General features: G+C 38.6%; 1 protein-coding gene across 7 annotated transcripts in view; it reads left to right on the top strand.

Moving 5' to 3' along the window:
• Positions 1-15,807, top strand: part of LOC134618721 (transcription factor 4-like) — a 235,360-nt gene that overhangs the window by 47,663 nt on the left and 171,890 nt on the right. For all 7 annotated transcript variants that reach the window (XM_063464252.1, XM_063464251.1, XM_063464248.1 and 4 more), the window contains 2 exons: positions 12,139-12,194; positions 14,405-14,480. In XM_063464252.1, coding sequence (XP_063320322.1) covers positions 12,139-12,194; positions 14,405-14,480 — 132 coding nt within the window. The remainder of the gene's footprint in view (positions 1-12,138; positions 12,195-14,404; positions 14,481-15,807) is intronic.

The following is a 15,807-nucleotide window of genomic DNA, read 5'->3' as shown; positions in this document are numbered from 1 at the left end:
GGTCACTGGAAGGATCCTGCAACCAAAAAAGGCTCAGGACAAAATCTAGTGTCAGCAATTGAGGATGACCGTCACACAATGTGACTATGGCCTCTGCTGACCAGCCAGTGGGTCAAACACTGTAACCGGCAGCCATTGTGTTTTATGCTTGATAGATAACCCAGATTTATCAGCTCTGTATCACACAGTGTGGATTATAAGGTTTGTGGAAACCTTAGTATGTAATGTCATGATTGGACAGACACCTGCAAGCCAATCAGAAATATATTACACAGGCTACACCTTGGTATATTGTTGTGCATGAAAAGTAAATTGTACACATTGCACTGATGCCACTATTATATATTAGTAACCACTTCAATAAACCCTGATTACTCTTTTAAATTCTGCTTACAAGTAGTTTCCAGACAGCCTTTGGCTCAGCGCCTTCATCTCCATTTTTCTCACTTAGACTGTATAAAAGTTTTGCTAACTCTGCTGGTTTTTAAGCTTCTGACCAGTTTACATGCATTTTTTTTCCTTTTTTTCTTTTGTTCCTCTGGTTGTGATGGTGTGTAGAGATCTAAGCCACAGTTGGCCCAGCTTCACATGGGCCTGTGCGGAGAGACGAGGGGGTTTGTCAAAGGAATCGCCTGCGCCTCTTATTCTTCCTCCACCACAGAGATGGAAAAAAAAACAACAAAACAAAACAAAACAGAAAGGAATGGCCTTCTTATTATCAATATTAATCTCTCTTTTTGGAAAGGCATCTGTAGACTCTGAAGCTCGGCAGTCTTTAAAAAAAACACGCAACGCGGCTTATTCAAAAAAAAAAAAAAAAGCCATGTTTGAACTTGCTAATGTTTTTTTTCCCCTCTCTCTCACTTTCCATCTCTCCCTCCCCTTCCCTCTTTCTCTCTTTCTGTCAACTTGAGCTATTCTCTCCCTTCATTTAGCGTGCCATTAGCTCTCCAAGCTGTTGTTTGTTTTGTTGCTTTAATGTGCTTTTTTCGAACAAAACAGCAAAAAAAAAAAAAACCAAGGAATAAAAAAACAAGTCACTGAAATATAAAACATGTACAATTTTGTGTATGTGTATGTGTGCTGGTTGCTGGGACTATGTGATTTTATGGTTTGGAAATGTTTTCCTCGGTGCGTGTGTGTGTGTGTGTGTGTGTGTGTGTGTGTGTGTGTGCGTGTGCGTGTGCGTGTGTGTGCATGAGGGCACTGGCACTAAACTTACTTGGGTCCAGATGTTCTAATTATAGAACAGCTCCGCTGCCTAATGACAGGAAACACTGGCCTGTGTGTGTGTAGGTGTGTGTGTGTGTGTGTGTGTGTTGTAATGTGTGTAAGAAACATGAATGAAATTCTCATCATTAACCTCTTGAACCCTGATTTCCTCCTCAGATTTTCCCTCAAGTAGCCATAAGGTTTGACAGACCATATGTATATGTCTGCCTTTCACATACATTTGTTGTGCACATGGATTTGGTTTTCCCAAATATTCACTGTGGCAAACTTTCACTCAACAAGTGCTCATTTAACAGATGTTCTTATTCTTAGGACAACAAGAGAAGAAAACCCCAAGAATATACATGTTTTTCCACCCAAGCTAAATTTAATTGAAGCTAAAATTCTTCATATTCTGCACCATGTACTTGGTTAGATACGCCCTTGTTTTATTGATACATGTCTCAGCTCTGTGAGTCACTGAGGGATGTAAATGGACCCATTTTATTTAGGGTGAATATGGGACTTTAAGCCTCAAAACGTAAGTTTTCAGGCTTGTATGACTTTATATATGCTGCTTTATATCAAGCTGCTAGCTGCTTGTTAATCACCCAAAGTGCTTGGTAGTGGGTCGAGAACTAACAGACTCCACCATGCTACACACTTAACTGTGAACATGACACAAAAATACTCAGATACTTCAATAAAAACACTTAGAATATGGTCTGAGGACATTTTAATTGGCTAACAGCGCTTTACACTGCTGATTAAGTTTCCTGCTAAGTTTAAGTTTATTTTTATCTCTAATTACTTACTTATTTTTATTCATTCTTTTAATTTATTGTGTTTTTTTATCTTAAGTGAAAGCCAAATCAATGTTCATTGCACGATGTATAATAGCAGTAAAGATCATTCATTCATTCATACACTCTCTCTCTGTTAGTGTGTCTCTTGTGAAAATAAATGCATGTTGGATTTGGCTATTTGGCAGGGCTATGTTGGATTAATAAAGTTCTCCAGTCCCAGTCTAATTCTCTTCTTAATAACATACTTAAATGTTGGCAGAGAATAAGTAAATAGGATTAGGAAGCTGACTTTTGGTGCTTGACTGTTTCCATATGCTGTGCTACAAGTGCATTTTGTTAATTATCCAGGTTCAACACCCAGCCCCACAAAATGCAGGACTTTTAACACCTTCCGTGATCTAAAAGTTTCTGCAAATATATTTGGAAAGGAATCACTGTCACTTTGTTTTCCCTCAACATACTGAAAACGCTGTGAAGTGTTGATATGAAATGTTTCCTGTCTCCATAGAATATGTGCTTAATGTTAAGTTGGGCACAACAGTGACATTATCTGGTTTTTGATTACAAATCAGTTGTTTACCTACAGAATCTGTTTGCTAATTTGTGTGATGGCATTCATGTACTTTTTGGCTATTTAACCTCCTAGGACCTGCCGTCCACATATGTGGACATCACATTTTGGGTTATTTAAACCAAAATACTCAATTTTGCTCTGCATCGGCCTGATATCCACTTACGAGGACATTATACTGCTACTGTTCTATCAAAATTTTAAACGAATATCCTCATATGTGGCTCTTATTTTTCTTAAAAACAAAAATAAGGTAAAAAAAAGAAATCTGGTAAATCTTTGTTTTTACATTCATTGGGCCCCAATATGCCCAAATATCAAAGAGAAATTAAAAATGCATGTCATGGAAGAGTTCGGGTCTTAGGAGGTTAAAGGCATGTTCCATTGATCCAACGAATACATGAGGATACATTAAGGTTAGCAATAACATAGCTTGAGATCAACAATTAAACCCTTGACTATTTTTTTAAAAGACCTCCTAAAGGTCAAAGTGAGCTCCCAAACACAATTGGGAGAATTTTGATTGAGTCATCTTTAACTCCATTGGTGATTCTAAATTGTCCATAGGGTAAAATGTGTGGAGTAAACATTGTATGAATGTATGGTTAAAATGTGACTTGTAGATCCATCTGCTGTGGCGACCGCTTCGGAAGGAAGGGACAGGCCGAAAGTCTGCAGCACTTTAAATATTTAGTAAAACTCAAAAACCGCTGTGTAAAATCCAAGTATAAGTACATTTTGCTTTTTAATACGCATTGCATCTTCATAATAACAATGTGTTCTTCATGTATTTACATTTCTTACAAACAGGTCCTCAAAAGGCTTCTTGAGGTTGGTTCCCAATGCAACCTTACCTTAGCTAAAGCGAGTCACCTTACTTGAACTCTCAACTGAGTTAGTGGCATTGATGCCAATAAGCACAGTAGGACATTAACATGGCCTGCTGTACATTTAGGTGTGCTGACAGCCCATTCAAGAAATTAGTGGCCTGGTTTTGGTTATATTATTTAATTGGAGGATATTTAGTGCCACAGAAATTAGCAGGTATTTGTGAAGGTGCGATGCATTTTCTAATCAAGTTGGCTCGAACTAGCTGGTAACTTAGCACTTCACCTTCTCATGTAAAGATATTCACTTCTGACTCCAAAAAGGAAACGGGGTGAAAGCCAACATGCTCAAATCAAGACATGGGTGATGTAGTGCCATCTACGTCCATCTTTTATTTACAGTTTGTGTGTGTGCGCGTGTGTGTGTGTGTGTGTGTGTGTGTGTCTGAGTGTGTTTTCTTTATTCAGAAAGTATTTAACACTGATCCACTTTATTAACAGTTTGTCTTCTTTCTTCACTAAATATAAGAATAATTTTAAACTCTGGCAGTTTGTAGATTTGTATTCTTTAATTGCATGTAGCTAATTTTCTAACCTTTCATTGATAAAAAAAAAAAACAAAAAAAACAAAACAAAAACAATCTCAGCTCATCACCCATCAGTAACACTGATCATGGGTGGAATTCTGTCCTCCATCAGTGGAAATCTGTTCTTGTAGTACATACATGTTGTTTAGTAGTAGCCCTGATGGTGGTCATTCTTGTCCTCTCTCTTGTCGTTGCTGTGGTAACAAGATGTCAATAGATTTGGCATCCTCATCCTCATCTCCAACTGTCCTCTCGATCAGAGCTCTGTATCCACGGAGACCGGAGGAGAGGACTTTTTTTCTGAGCTTTGTGTCTCAAAGTTCAGATGGAGATGCCATCTGCTGTTGTGCCTTGCTCAAAGGTTCTACAGGCGGGTCAGCCCCAGGACTGACTTCATAATCCTGCTTCTCTGACCCTGATCTCTCAATGTTAGGAAAGAAAGTCATATGAAAAGAGGGGGAATAATTATTAAGGAATGGATAGAATATATGGAAGAGAAGAAGGATAAAATAACATAAGTAAAGGAGGGATGGAAATGAAATGAGAGCAGAGAGGAAAGATGTGAAAGTGTGTGAATAAAATGGGCAGTGAAGAGAAATGATTGAAGAAGAAAAGAAGGGAGTGATTAAAGAAAAAAAAGATTAAAGATAAAGGTTATCAGGAAGGGAGGAAAGAATTAGAAAGGAAAATTGGGAAAAGAAGGAAAGAAAGTAAGCAGGAATCAGGAAAATTGTGAAGGGAGGAATATATGTTAAATTCTAGTAATGAGGGTATACGTGAACTAGTAAAGACAAAAGAGTTAATAATAAAAGAAATATGGAGCAGAATAAAAAGAGAATGAAGAAAAAAGAGTAGAATGATAGGATGGAGGAAGAAATAGAGCTGGAGAGAGAGAAAGGAAAGGAAGGAAAGAAGAGAGGCACTAAGAAAAAGGAAAAGAATAAAAAATGTGAAAAGCAGAAGAACGAGTATGAAGGTAGGACAGAAAAAGAGAAAAGAAAGTAGGGAAATCAAATTGGATGATGGGCACCCGGAAAGAATGAGAAGAAAAGAGGAAAAATGAATATGGGAAAGAAGGAAAAGAGAAATGGACGGAAAGATGAACAGAAAGTAAAGGAAGAGGAGGAAATGGGGTTTGAGAGGTAGGGCAAAGGAAAGGAAGGAAACAAAGGAAGGAATGAAAGGGAGATGAGGAGAGAGGGCATGAATCATATAACAAAACAGGACGTGGTCGACTTCCTGAATGTGATTGTTTCGTCACTTCCTCTGCTTGTCCAGACACACACACACACACACACACACACACACACACACACACACACACACACACACACACACACACACACGTAGTGGGATTGTGGGTGTTAGACAGTTTAAGCAGCTTTAAAGGAGAAGATACAGAGATGTAATCTGCCTCTTAATTCTTACTGTCTCGTTTTAGTGTGTGTGTGTGTGTGTGTTTGTGATCGCCCTGGATAATAATCTGAATTTAGCTCAGTGAAAGTATGAGAAGCTTCAGTTCCTAAAATGACTGAATTAGATCTTCATCTGTGGTCCTTCATGATTTTACGTCTCCTCCTGCTTCATTTTCTATTTCTCTTCTCTTTTTCTTTCATCCTGCAGGTGATTACTCCTGTGATTAAGATAAGATAAGATAACCTTTATTAGTCCCACACGTGGGAAATTTGTTTTGTCATTATTATGTCATCCTCAGGTTTTGAAGAGAGCTTGCAATTTAGGTTGAAATGTACAAAACAGATTGTTTATAGTTTATTTATAGTTTATTGTTTATAGTGACCTAGAGTGACCCAGTGGTCCTGAGAGGTCAAACACACTGCAACTTAAGAACATGTCATCAAAAAGAAAACTGCTGCAAAAATACACAAAACCCAGCAGAAGTGTTTTTGGGGAGACAATAATGTGACAGACCAGCTGCAAAAGTGACAAGCTAACAGTAAACAGCTAATAGCAAACTACAGTATTGTATAAATCATACAAAACACAAAAAACACACATTACCTTGTATCTTTTTCTCTCTCAGAACACTGAAATATCCTCCACTTCTTTTAAACAGTTTCCATGAAATCTTTTGCATGTTTGGATTTCTGTCTCTCCTGCACCCTTCCATCACATCGTCTAAAAAACACTTCCGTTGTGTTTTATTGAACTTTCGTTGTGTTTTGTTTATTTTGAAGACAACTGGTTGTAAAGATTCATTCCTGAAATAATTTCTGTTTTCAGTTCAAATGTAATTATACTGGTCAGCACTGTGGTTTAACAGTAGTTGGACCACTGAAAGGCTCTTCCTTGTGGTGCTAGCATGTTCTCCCTGGGATTCCTCTGGGATCTCTATTTACTCCCACTATCAAAAAACATGGTAGGTTAATTCTGTTGTGTCTGTGCCCTTGACCAAGGCTTTGGCTTACAGCTGGGGTTGGTCCCCAGGCACTGCACAGTGGTTGCTCACTTCGTCTTATACTGAAGATGGGTTAAATGCAGAGAACACATTTCCCTGTGGGGATCAGTAAAAATTAGCTGGAAGGGTCAATTCAAATAGAGTTGTTCAAACAAGATCTAACTGAAGCTGAGTGAGCACTGAAAGGAATGAACCTGTCAGGTTGACCCAAAGAAGGTCACAGCAATTTATAGGTTAAACACAAACTGTTTTACATGCACAGGTAGTGTTTTTCTGGAAGCCCACCTAGTGGTGAATATTTGAACTGCACCTAAAAGAACCTAAAGCCGGATAACTACTCCAGCATGAATAAAATATGGAAGTCATCAGAAAATTCTGTCCTGTATCTCAAAGTGAGAGAGGTTTAATGCTGGTTATTAACCTCAAAAGATTTCCAGTGGACAAAATGTTTGGATTTCTAGCAAAGAAGAAAGTATAGCTGACTGAGCACAAGGAACTGAAGCTATGGATAATCATCAATATAATAATCAAGTCCACATGCATCAGAATATTGCTAAAATATCACAGTGTGTGGGTGCCTTAAGCAATTTAGCGCCTTGGCCATTTGTTCTGAACCAACTGGATATGTCCACTGGGCTCCACCAAACAAAAATCAGTTACCATGAGATTTGGTTTGATTTTCACTTGGTGGTGCAGCTCTCACGTTTCAAGTCAATTCCAAAATAAAATTGCCTTTAAGGCTTTTACAACTCATTATGGCTGCAGTCATTACCTTGGGAGAGGTTCTGTTTGAGATGTTCCCAACTGGGAAGGTGTAAAAGTGTTTGATTACACAGCTGAGTTTGACTAAAAGAGAGTCTTAAGAGTATCTCCAGTGAATATGATGATCAAAAAACCACCAATCAGCTTTTTTTTTCTTTAAATCTTCTCTGGGAACAAATGATTTTCCGTTACCTTGTTCTACTTTTGCCATTATTGTGTTTTGTTGAATCTTGAATTGTTGATAGTTGTTGAATCGACACCAGGTAATGATTTTCATTCATAACAAAAATAAAACAGTTATCTTTTTTAAAATCATTTTAGGATTATTTGAGTCTTTGAGCGTGCACGTTTTATTAAATTAACAAATATGTCAATAGTTCTGTTTCTGATCACCACACACTGTTTGACATTTGTATATTGGGGCTGGGGAAGGCCTATAGTTAATTATAGAGTTTGGTTGGAGACCAGATGAGAACAGTGAGCCTACAGAGCTCACACAGGTGCACACCCATACGCTTGATTTTCTCACAGCACGACCACTGTCCTCATTTCTGTCAATCAGAGGCCATTTATTACCTTAATCAACACGTATGTGTGTGTGTATGTATCTGCGTGAGTCTTCAGTTGTCAGCATGCTATTACATCATTACATATATAACACGTTTGTTCGTGGTGCATGGTTGCGGCTTTTGACTTGACTTTTTCCTCTGTGTGTGCCAGGAAACTGAAATCTTTTAAGCTATGTGCCACAGAGTAGAATTGGTCAGTTATTTCAAAAGTTTCTCCCTGAAGGTGGCTAATACAGTTAACCCAGACATATTCATTCAAATGCTTTTAATTTTTAAGTCCAAGGAATTATGCTTTTCACTCTCTTACTGGCCTTCTTAAAAATTCTTTGCAACAATTTAGCTATTAATGTCTGGTTTATGCAGTCTGAGCATCTGATGTTGAGTTGTGTCTGTTACTTAAACTCTGGGAAGCACTGATGTGGGGTCTAATCTAAGGCCTCATTTACACAGGTCTAGAGACCTGTTTGCAACCAATTGCCAACCTCTGGTCACTAGGGAAAAATGTCTATTCTGCAACCAATTACTGAACGGTTGCTGAAGATTGCTGGGTGAAATTATTTCCAAAGAGGGTACTGCAACAACAACAAAAAAACCCTCGAGATTGCTTTGGTTGTGTGTTGGTTGCCATTATGATTTTTAATACAGCAAACTTTTTCCTTTCAATTGTCTGTATGGGACTGCTTTTGGTGACATCCTTAAATTGTAGCTTCAAGAAATAAGCTTTAAGATTTGAGCTAGTTGTCTTTAAGTTGAAGGATTTTGGTTTAATGGAGACTGAAAGCTGAAAATCAGCCCTTTTAAATTAGCATATTAACATCCACTAGGTCAGTGATGGCCATATAGGGTTTGGGTTTTCTTTCAGGCACATCCAATATAGACAAATTAGCACGATTTTACATTATAAATATAGTATTACGGTCTTTCCAAACTATCCAAATTGTCAATGCTAAACACTAACCAAAACCAAACCCTAACCCTACATGGTTCTCTAGTGACCAGGTTAACTGTATTTTACTGCCCCCCAAAAAAATTTAAAAAACAAAAACAACACTCACATGGAATACAAAGACTAGCTGAATGGTAGTACTTGGGCACAGGCCTGTTTTTGTCCTCAGTAATCACACACACACACACACACACACACACACACTCACACTCATATACACACACACATACACACATAGGGTAACTGTATTAATAGGAGTCTGTTTTGTGTCAGGCAGGTCTTAATAGGATCAGTGTGAGAGACATGGGGCTGTCTGTCAGTCTAAGTTCATTAACTGATGATAGATAACCTGCACTGTGTGTGCGTGTGTGTGAGAGAGGGAGAAATAGAGGGTTAGGGCTGTATGTTTCTGTGCTTTTCAGTGTGTGTTTCCCTGCTTGTGTGTAAATTCTCTCCCTCTCTCTTGTGTAATTTATAGCCCTCAATCGGAGCCTTATCAGGTGCAGGACACATGGACGCCTCCTTCTCTCCTCCTTCTCTCTTCCTTCGCCACATCTTTCAACTTCTGCACACCCAACTTGTATTTTCTCTCCTCCTTTTCCTCGCCTCCCTCTCATCCAATCTTCCCTTCTTCGTAGTTTTCAGTGAGCAGAGATGCATTCTTTAATTGCTGTACTCCTCTTCCTCTTTTTTCCCCATCTTCACCATTTCTACCTCATCAGGACCAGCAGTCTTCAAACCTTTCTTCACTTTTAATTTCTTTTTTCCTTCTTCTCATTCCCTTTTTCAAACTGCACCTTATTTGCTGGACAGAAATATGCATTACCAAAGAAATAAAACATATAAAGATTCATATTTCTGGTTACCTGAAAACAACTGTTTACCAGGACATGTACTATAAAGCCACTTTAGCTTTTTCTTTATTTCAGGTAAAGAATCCAACTGATTCACTGTATATTGACCAGATCAAACTACTCAGCTTCTTGACAGCATCTCCCAGGGGATTATGGCTTCTCCCAATCTCGAACTGGAGCTCTTTTACATTAAGCAAAAGTATTAACCGCTATACTACAGAGCTACACCTCCAAATCATGCTAGTTAATGATTAATAATGCAGTGTTTGTTCCCCTTATGGGTACAAAATTCCTTAATTAAGTTCCCAAAATCTGCTTATCCATTCTACCACACCAACCATGTTTAAGTTATGTTCTTCAAATAAACAGAAAGTCATTTAGGAAGAAGAAAATGAGAAAAAAACCACTCAAATATCATTTCACTAATTCTGAATCAGTGTACATATTGAAAAGGAGTGGGAAGAAGTGGACGCTTAGTTTAATCTCATCCCTTCTCCACAAGTTAATATTTCTCCACCTTCCCTTTTAATATAAATCTCAATAACGATGATAGACATATTTCTAATAACAGAATATTTACACTACTTGTTTTTACTACTCGACAACTTTACCTCAAGACGTCAAAACCAAGGACCTCCAGTTTTGTAAAGTTAATTGCAAAATCTTATTTGTGCATTAAGACCACATCTTTATACCTCTTTTTGAGTTCTTCATAGTTGGACATTGCTTGTCTGATCAAGTGTGTGTTCCCCTTATTCCAGGCAAGTTGCGTGTCTCCTAATTACATCGGTTCACGTCTCAATTCCCACAATCTGGTCAAACAAATGTATTATCTGTCAGTCTGAGTGATAAAATATAAACTGTCTAAATTTGCAGATGTGTTCCCTGAATCCATCCTAAATCTGACTGAATGTAAGTTCCCTAAATGTAATCTTTTACCTTAATTATCTTAAATCCAGCATGTGCTTGAAAACCTTCTGACCTAGTATTTGTTCTCTATATCTAATTGTTAAACTGGTTTTCCTAAAACCATTAAGCTCCAAATGTAGTTTCCCCAAATTCACCTAATTATAACAAGTTCCCTAAATTTTCATGGATTGATGACAAACTGCATTTATACAAATAAAGTGTCCTATCCGTTTTCCGTGTATGCGTTAATAAAATCGAGTGTTCATCAGGTGTTTGTTGAAAATATCCACCTGGTCATCAAACACACTCCCTCAGACCAACTCATTGTTGAATATGTGTTACTGCTTTTCAAATGCAGCCAATCACTAAATCCAGCTTACCATCAAGTGTTTTCTTTGTCATTTCTCCAAACTGTCATAAGTTTTATTCTCTATTATATTCTGGTCTGTTCTAATCTGTTATATAAAGTCATAGCCCAAAGGTACCTTTGTCAAGGTGGGGACGTTTGGCTTAATTCCAAAAGGCTTTCTGTAACTGAACGAGTTTATTTCTGTTGTGCTAAAACACACACACACACACACACACACACACACACACACACACACACACACACACACACAGATAAGCTGACATTCCAAATGACTCGACAATGAATGTAAGCTGCTCACTATACACACACTGACACAATGAAGAGCCTATTGAAGAAAGATTTGTGCATTACAATGCATGAGACGGCTGTGTGTGTGTGTGTGTGTGTGTGTGTGTGTGTGTGTGTGTGTGTGTGTGTGTGTGTGTGTGTGTGTGTGTGTGTGTGAGAGAGAGCAGCATTTGCACATTTTATGCGACCTGAATGCACCGGTCTACCTGTCATGTATCCCTTCTTTTCTTCCTCTCTCTGTTGATGTTGATGTCTCTTGACCTTTGTTTTCACCAACAAATCGTCAAATTACGTCCTTGGATGTTAGCCTTGTAAGCATCACGGCTCTATAGTAAAGGTCTGGTTAACTTTGACTAAACTAAAACTAGTCTGTTAATAGGAATAAATATAAAATGCCCATAGAGGATGATTGCAGTGTGCCATGTGGTCAGCCTTTGGAATAAGAATTCATCATGACCCTGCAGAACCTGGTGCCATTCATAGGTTACCTGTGACCACTCAGTCAACACTCTGACCTTTTGTAAAATATAACTTCCTAATCCAGTTTGATGGATATTAGTGGTCCGCAGAAGGCTTAAAGGACCATTAAACTTTCCTGAGACACATTAAAGGCTCTGCAATCATAATCAATAACGTTTAATGACTTGGGGAATGGTGATATAATGATTTACGCTGCTGTGGTTGATTATAGACACAGTACAATTGTAATATAAAAGTGCTGAAAGATATTGATTGATATTGTGAGTGATTAAAATGCAAAACTAAGGACTGAAGATATTTAATATGTCAAGTATAAACGAAACGACTGTGTGTTTTAGAACATCATGTACAATGAAGCGCTGTAAAGTGTTTCTTTTAACTTGTTATTATTTCATTTTTTCAGTATTTTGATCTATCTGCTTCTTGCTAGCTGATTAACACATAATTTTTGGACACTGAATTTTGCACTGTCAGTATTGTGTGTTGTGTGTTTTCTTTGGTCATTTAAAAAAATAACCATCATTCTCTCCACGTCTCACAGATATGGAGGAGAGGACGGGTGCAGCATCATGGGCGAGTGGAAGTCGTTCTTCCAAGGTAACAAATTACAACAACTGCTAATAATGATTACTAAAGCTGATGTGTTTGCCTTCATTCATAACATTCATCATTTCATGACTAATGCACTGGACGTGTCTTGAAACAACCTGTTGGCAGGGACCTTTTCACTTTTTTTGTCCCCTTAGAATTGTTCCTGTTTTTCAAACAGACGTTTTTAATGGCCATCAAAACCTTGAAGTGCTGGAACTCTCAGCCACTTGTACAGTAATGTCTTGGATCTTAAGCACCAAACAACAACAGTGTTTGAACTGTTGATCAAATTTTCAAATTAAGGTATTTGGCCCTTTAAACAAGCCAAAAAGGTACATTCTAGTTCCAAAGTGATAATTGTATATTAGCAATGACACACTAAGAAGGCTCTGGGTTCAAACTTCCTGGGGCCATTTTTCTTCTTAAGCCTAAAGAGTTACAGCATCTTATGAGAGTCCTCCAGGTCCTGTAAGCTGTGAATTGTAGCTTCTGTGGATCAGACTTGTTAGTGCACATCCCTCAACACCCAGGCCCTGGTTCATTGTGTGCCCCTCTTTGAACCACAGTTCATCACAGCTGATGGCAGCAGTCGTCCGGCCTCGACAATCTAACCCCTGTCACTTACTTTGCACCTGCCCATCTCTTTCACATTCAACACACTGGCTACAAGAAGCAAATGCTCACTTAGTAATACAGTGGTCCCTCGCTATAACACGGTTCACCTTTCGCGGCCTCGCTGTTTCGCGGATTTTTCTTTGTGCAATTTTGCATGCTTCGATCGCTAACAGTGTGACACTGAAGTGCTGTACTGTATGTTTGTAAGTTTTCTCCCCAACGAACACAACCATCGACGAAATGTTTTGCACGGTCAAAGGCAACCGCAGGTGCCTTTGGTTTCATTCTATAATACTGGACTTATTTTTCTACGAAGGTTTGAACTGTGAGAGTGTTTAAGCAAGAGAGAAAAATGTTAAAATGTTCATGCCTGTCTGAGAAAAGTGTATAAAGTGTGTAGTGAGGGGTTTTACAGCCTTAAAACATCTATAATAGTTGTAAAGTTGGCTACTTCGCGGATTTCACCTGTTGCGGGTTATTTTTAGAACGTAACTCCCACGATAAACGAGGGACCACTGTATATCCCAGTCTTCGACATGATTCTTCTATGTTTTTATAAGCTTTCGAATAAAACTGAGAGTATATTGTAGTAAGGCAAGCAGGCAATGTGTACTAAAGAGGATCGGAGCTATCCATCTGACCACATCCATAATCCTAAACGCAACACCGTACAATCAGAATAAGTATTTTTTTTAAAGTTACTCTCCCTAAACGTGGCAATCGGGGAATGAAGAAAATACAAAAATTCTAACTTGCACACATCAAAAACTATTTTCTTATTTTTTTAACTTTTTACTTTTAAGGTTGGGTTCATCATCACTGATGACTTTGACCTCAGAGATGAACTAAACTGTTGTACAATAGCAGCAGGGCATAGAAACAGTACCAAGCTGTGAATATTACATTCACATTTAATAATCGTTTATCATAGATTTTATGATAACCGTTTGTCCTGTGTCACCATCTGAAGAAATCCAGTATTTTCTCTTTTAACTCTTTCTCTTTCCACCATTTTACCAGCTACTTATTTTATCTGCCAAGAAGTAAATATACTGAATATCAATATACAGATAGGTACAGAAGAGGCTGAAGCTTTTTATGAAGTTCCATCAAGAGCATCTCAGCAGCAGATTCAGCCTGTAATTGTCTTCAGCCTAACTGTCTTCACTACTACCAGTTTGCACAAATTTCTACTTCCTGTGTTTAGATTAGAGGAGACCTGTGTTACACGTCTTTAGCTTTGCTTCCTGTCATTTCTGTTGTGTTTTTCGTCAAGTCTTCAACATTTAAGGAAACGGAGCGTGTCATGTTCCTGCTAAGAGTGCTAATTTCTATGCTTGCTGTGGTCAAACTTAGACCATAACCTGCCTACAAGCAGCTCCGTCTCACGTTGCTAAACTTACAGCTTCACATTTAGTTTTCATACATATTTCCAAACATTTTGAACTATACACTGCTGTATACACCATGTACACTGGAAAGTGTAAAAGTGTCAGTCATCCAGTAGTGTCTCTACAACTTCAAGGACTACTATTTCTACTTGTAATGCTACAGATGATGCTGTGTGTATTGCTAACTAGATGTTCTGTCTCCCTCCTCAGAGTTATGCTGATGGGTCTCAGTATATGACGTCACATGACAGCCTCTCACCTCCGTACACCAACTCCAGGGTAACAGGTATGGTGCAAGCTAAATGTGTGTGCATGGGTACATGCATTTTTATTTATTTTCGCAATTCATTTCTTTCTAGCCATCAGCTTTAGATTCACAGCTTTGTCAGGTCCTGACTGTGTGCGCGTGTGTCTGCAGAGAATTAGTGAAACACTAGCGTACACTGGAGGAGACAGGTCATCTGGCATGCAATTTCTCTCTCTCTTTCCTCTCTTGGCCCGCTGTGTGGAAAAACGCCAGGCAGTGTGTGCTCACTTACCCATGATGCTCTCTGCCTCTGGCTCTCTTCGATGTGGCGCCAGTTGTGAGCAAATGGCCACTGACACAGATAATCTGCCTCTCTCCCTCTCTCTCTCTTCCTCTCACACAGTCACACAGGCATATAATCACTGAAACACACACATGCAGATGTACTTACACACACACATGCACACACACACTAAACAGAGCTTAATTACCTTTGACTGGATGCATCAAAAATGGAAGATGTTAGCTCTCAGCTATCTGACTCTACCTGCCTTTTTCTGCTACTCTGTCTCTTGTGCTTCTTCTCATTAGTTTTGAGTGAGCTCACACTTGTGATGCACTGAATCTTAAACCCTCCACTCGAAGTGACAGAGTTAAAAAAAAATGTGCTGTTTGTGCATTTTTCTCCTATATTTCTTTGGCTGCACATAAAAGATGGGCATAGCTACCATGATGTCTCAAATTGGTTTGTGCATTTTGGAGCTGTTAGTCTTTTTGGAGCCACAAGTGACTATATTTAGACAAGAAGGGTGAGATTAGCTTAGGTAGATCAGTAAGCTTGATTAGCAGGGTACATATAAATCAAATACTAGAATTTCACTCATCAAAACAAATACACTCACCTCTGGTCTCTTACTGCAGTTAACCAATAACAAACCAAATATTTGTCAGACAATTACACTAAAATGCTGCACAACAAAAACTCTGACCACATTTCTTAAGAAGGGGGTAAATTGGCTGGTGACACTAAAACTTATTTGGAGCAAGCTGTTAATCTGTAAGGTGGAACAGTGGTGTAGTGGTTACCACAACTGCAAGAAGGTCCTCTGTTTGAATCCCTTCTGGGGCCTTTCTGTGTGGTGTTTGCATGTTCTCCCCTTGTTTGTGTGGGGGCTCCCCCACAGTCCAAAGACAAGGTTGAGGTTAACTGGTGATTATAAATTGGCCCACAGGTGGGAATGTGAGGTTGAATGGTTGTGTGTCTCTATTGCCTCTTTTTCAGCAATACCTACTTTGCTCGACTTGACGTGACTACTTGGTTTTGGTTGTTTTTCTTTTATTAAATAAGTGCCACCTGAGAGTCCAA

Source organism: Pelmatolapia mariae, linkage group LG20, assembly GCF_036321145.2.
Source record: "Pelmatolapia mariae isolate MD_Pm_ZW linkage group LG20, Pm_UMD_F_2, whole genome shotgun sequence".
NCBI classification, from domain to species: domain Eukaryota; kingdom Metazoa; phylum Chordata; class Actinopteri; order Cichliformes; family Cichlidae; genus Pelmatolapia; species Pelmatolapia mariae.
The sequence above is the reverse complement of the archived record's forward strand: the minus strand, read 5'-3'. Positions and strand labels throughout refer to the sequence as shown.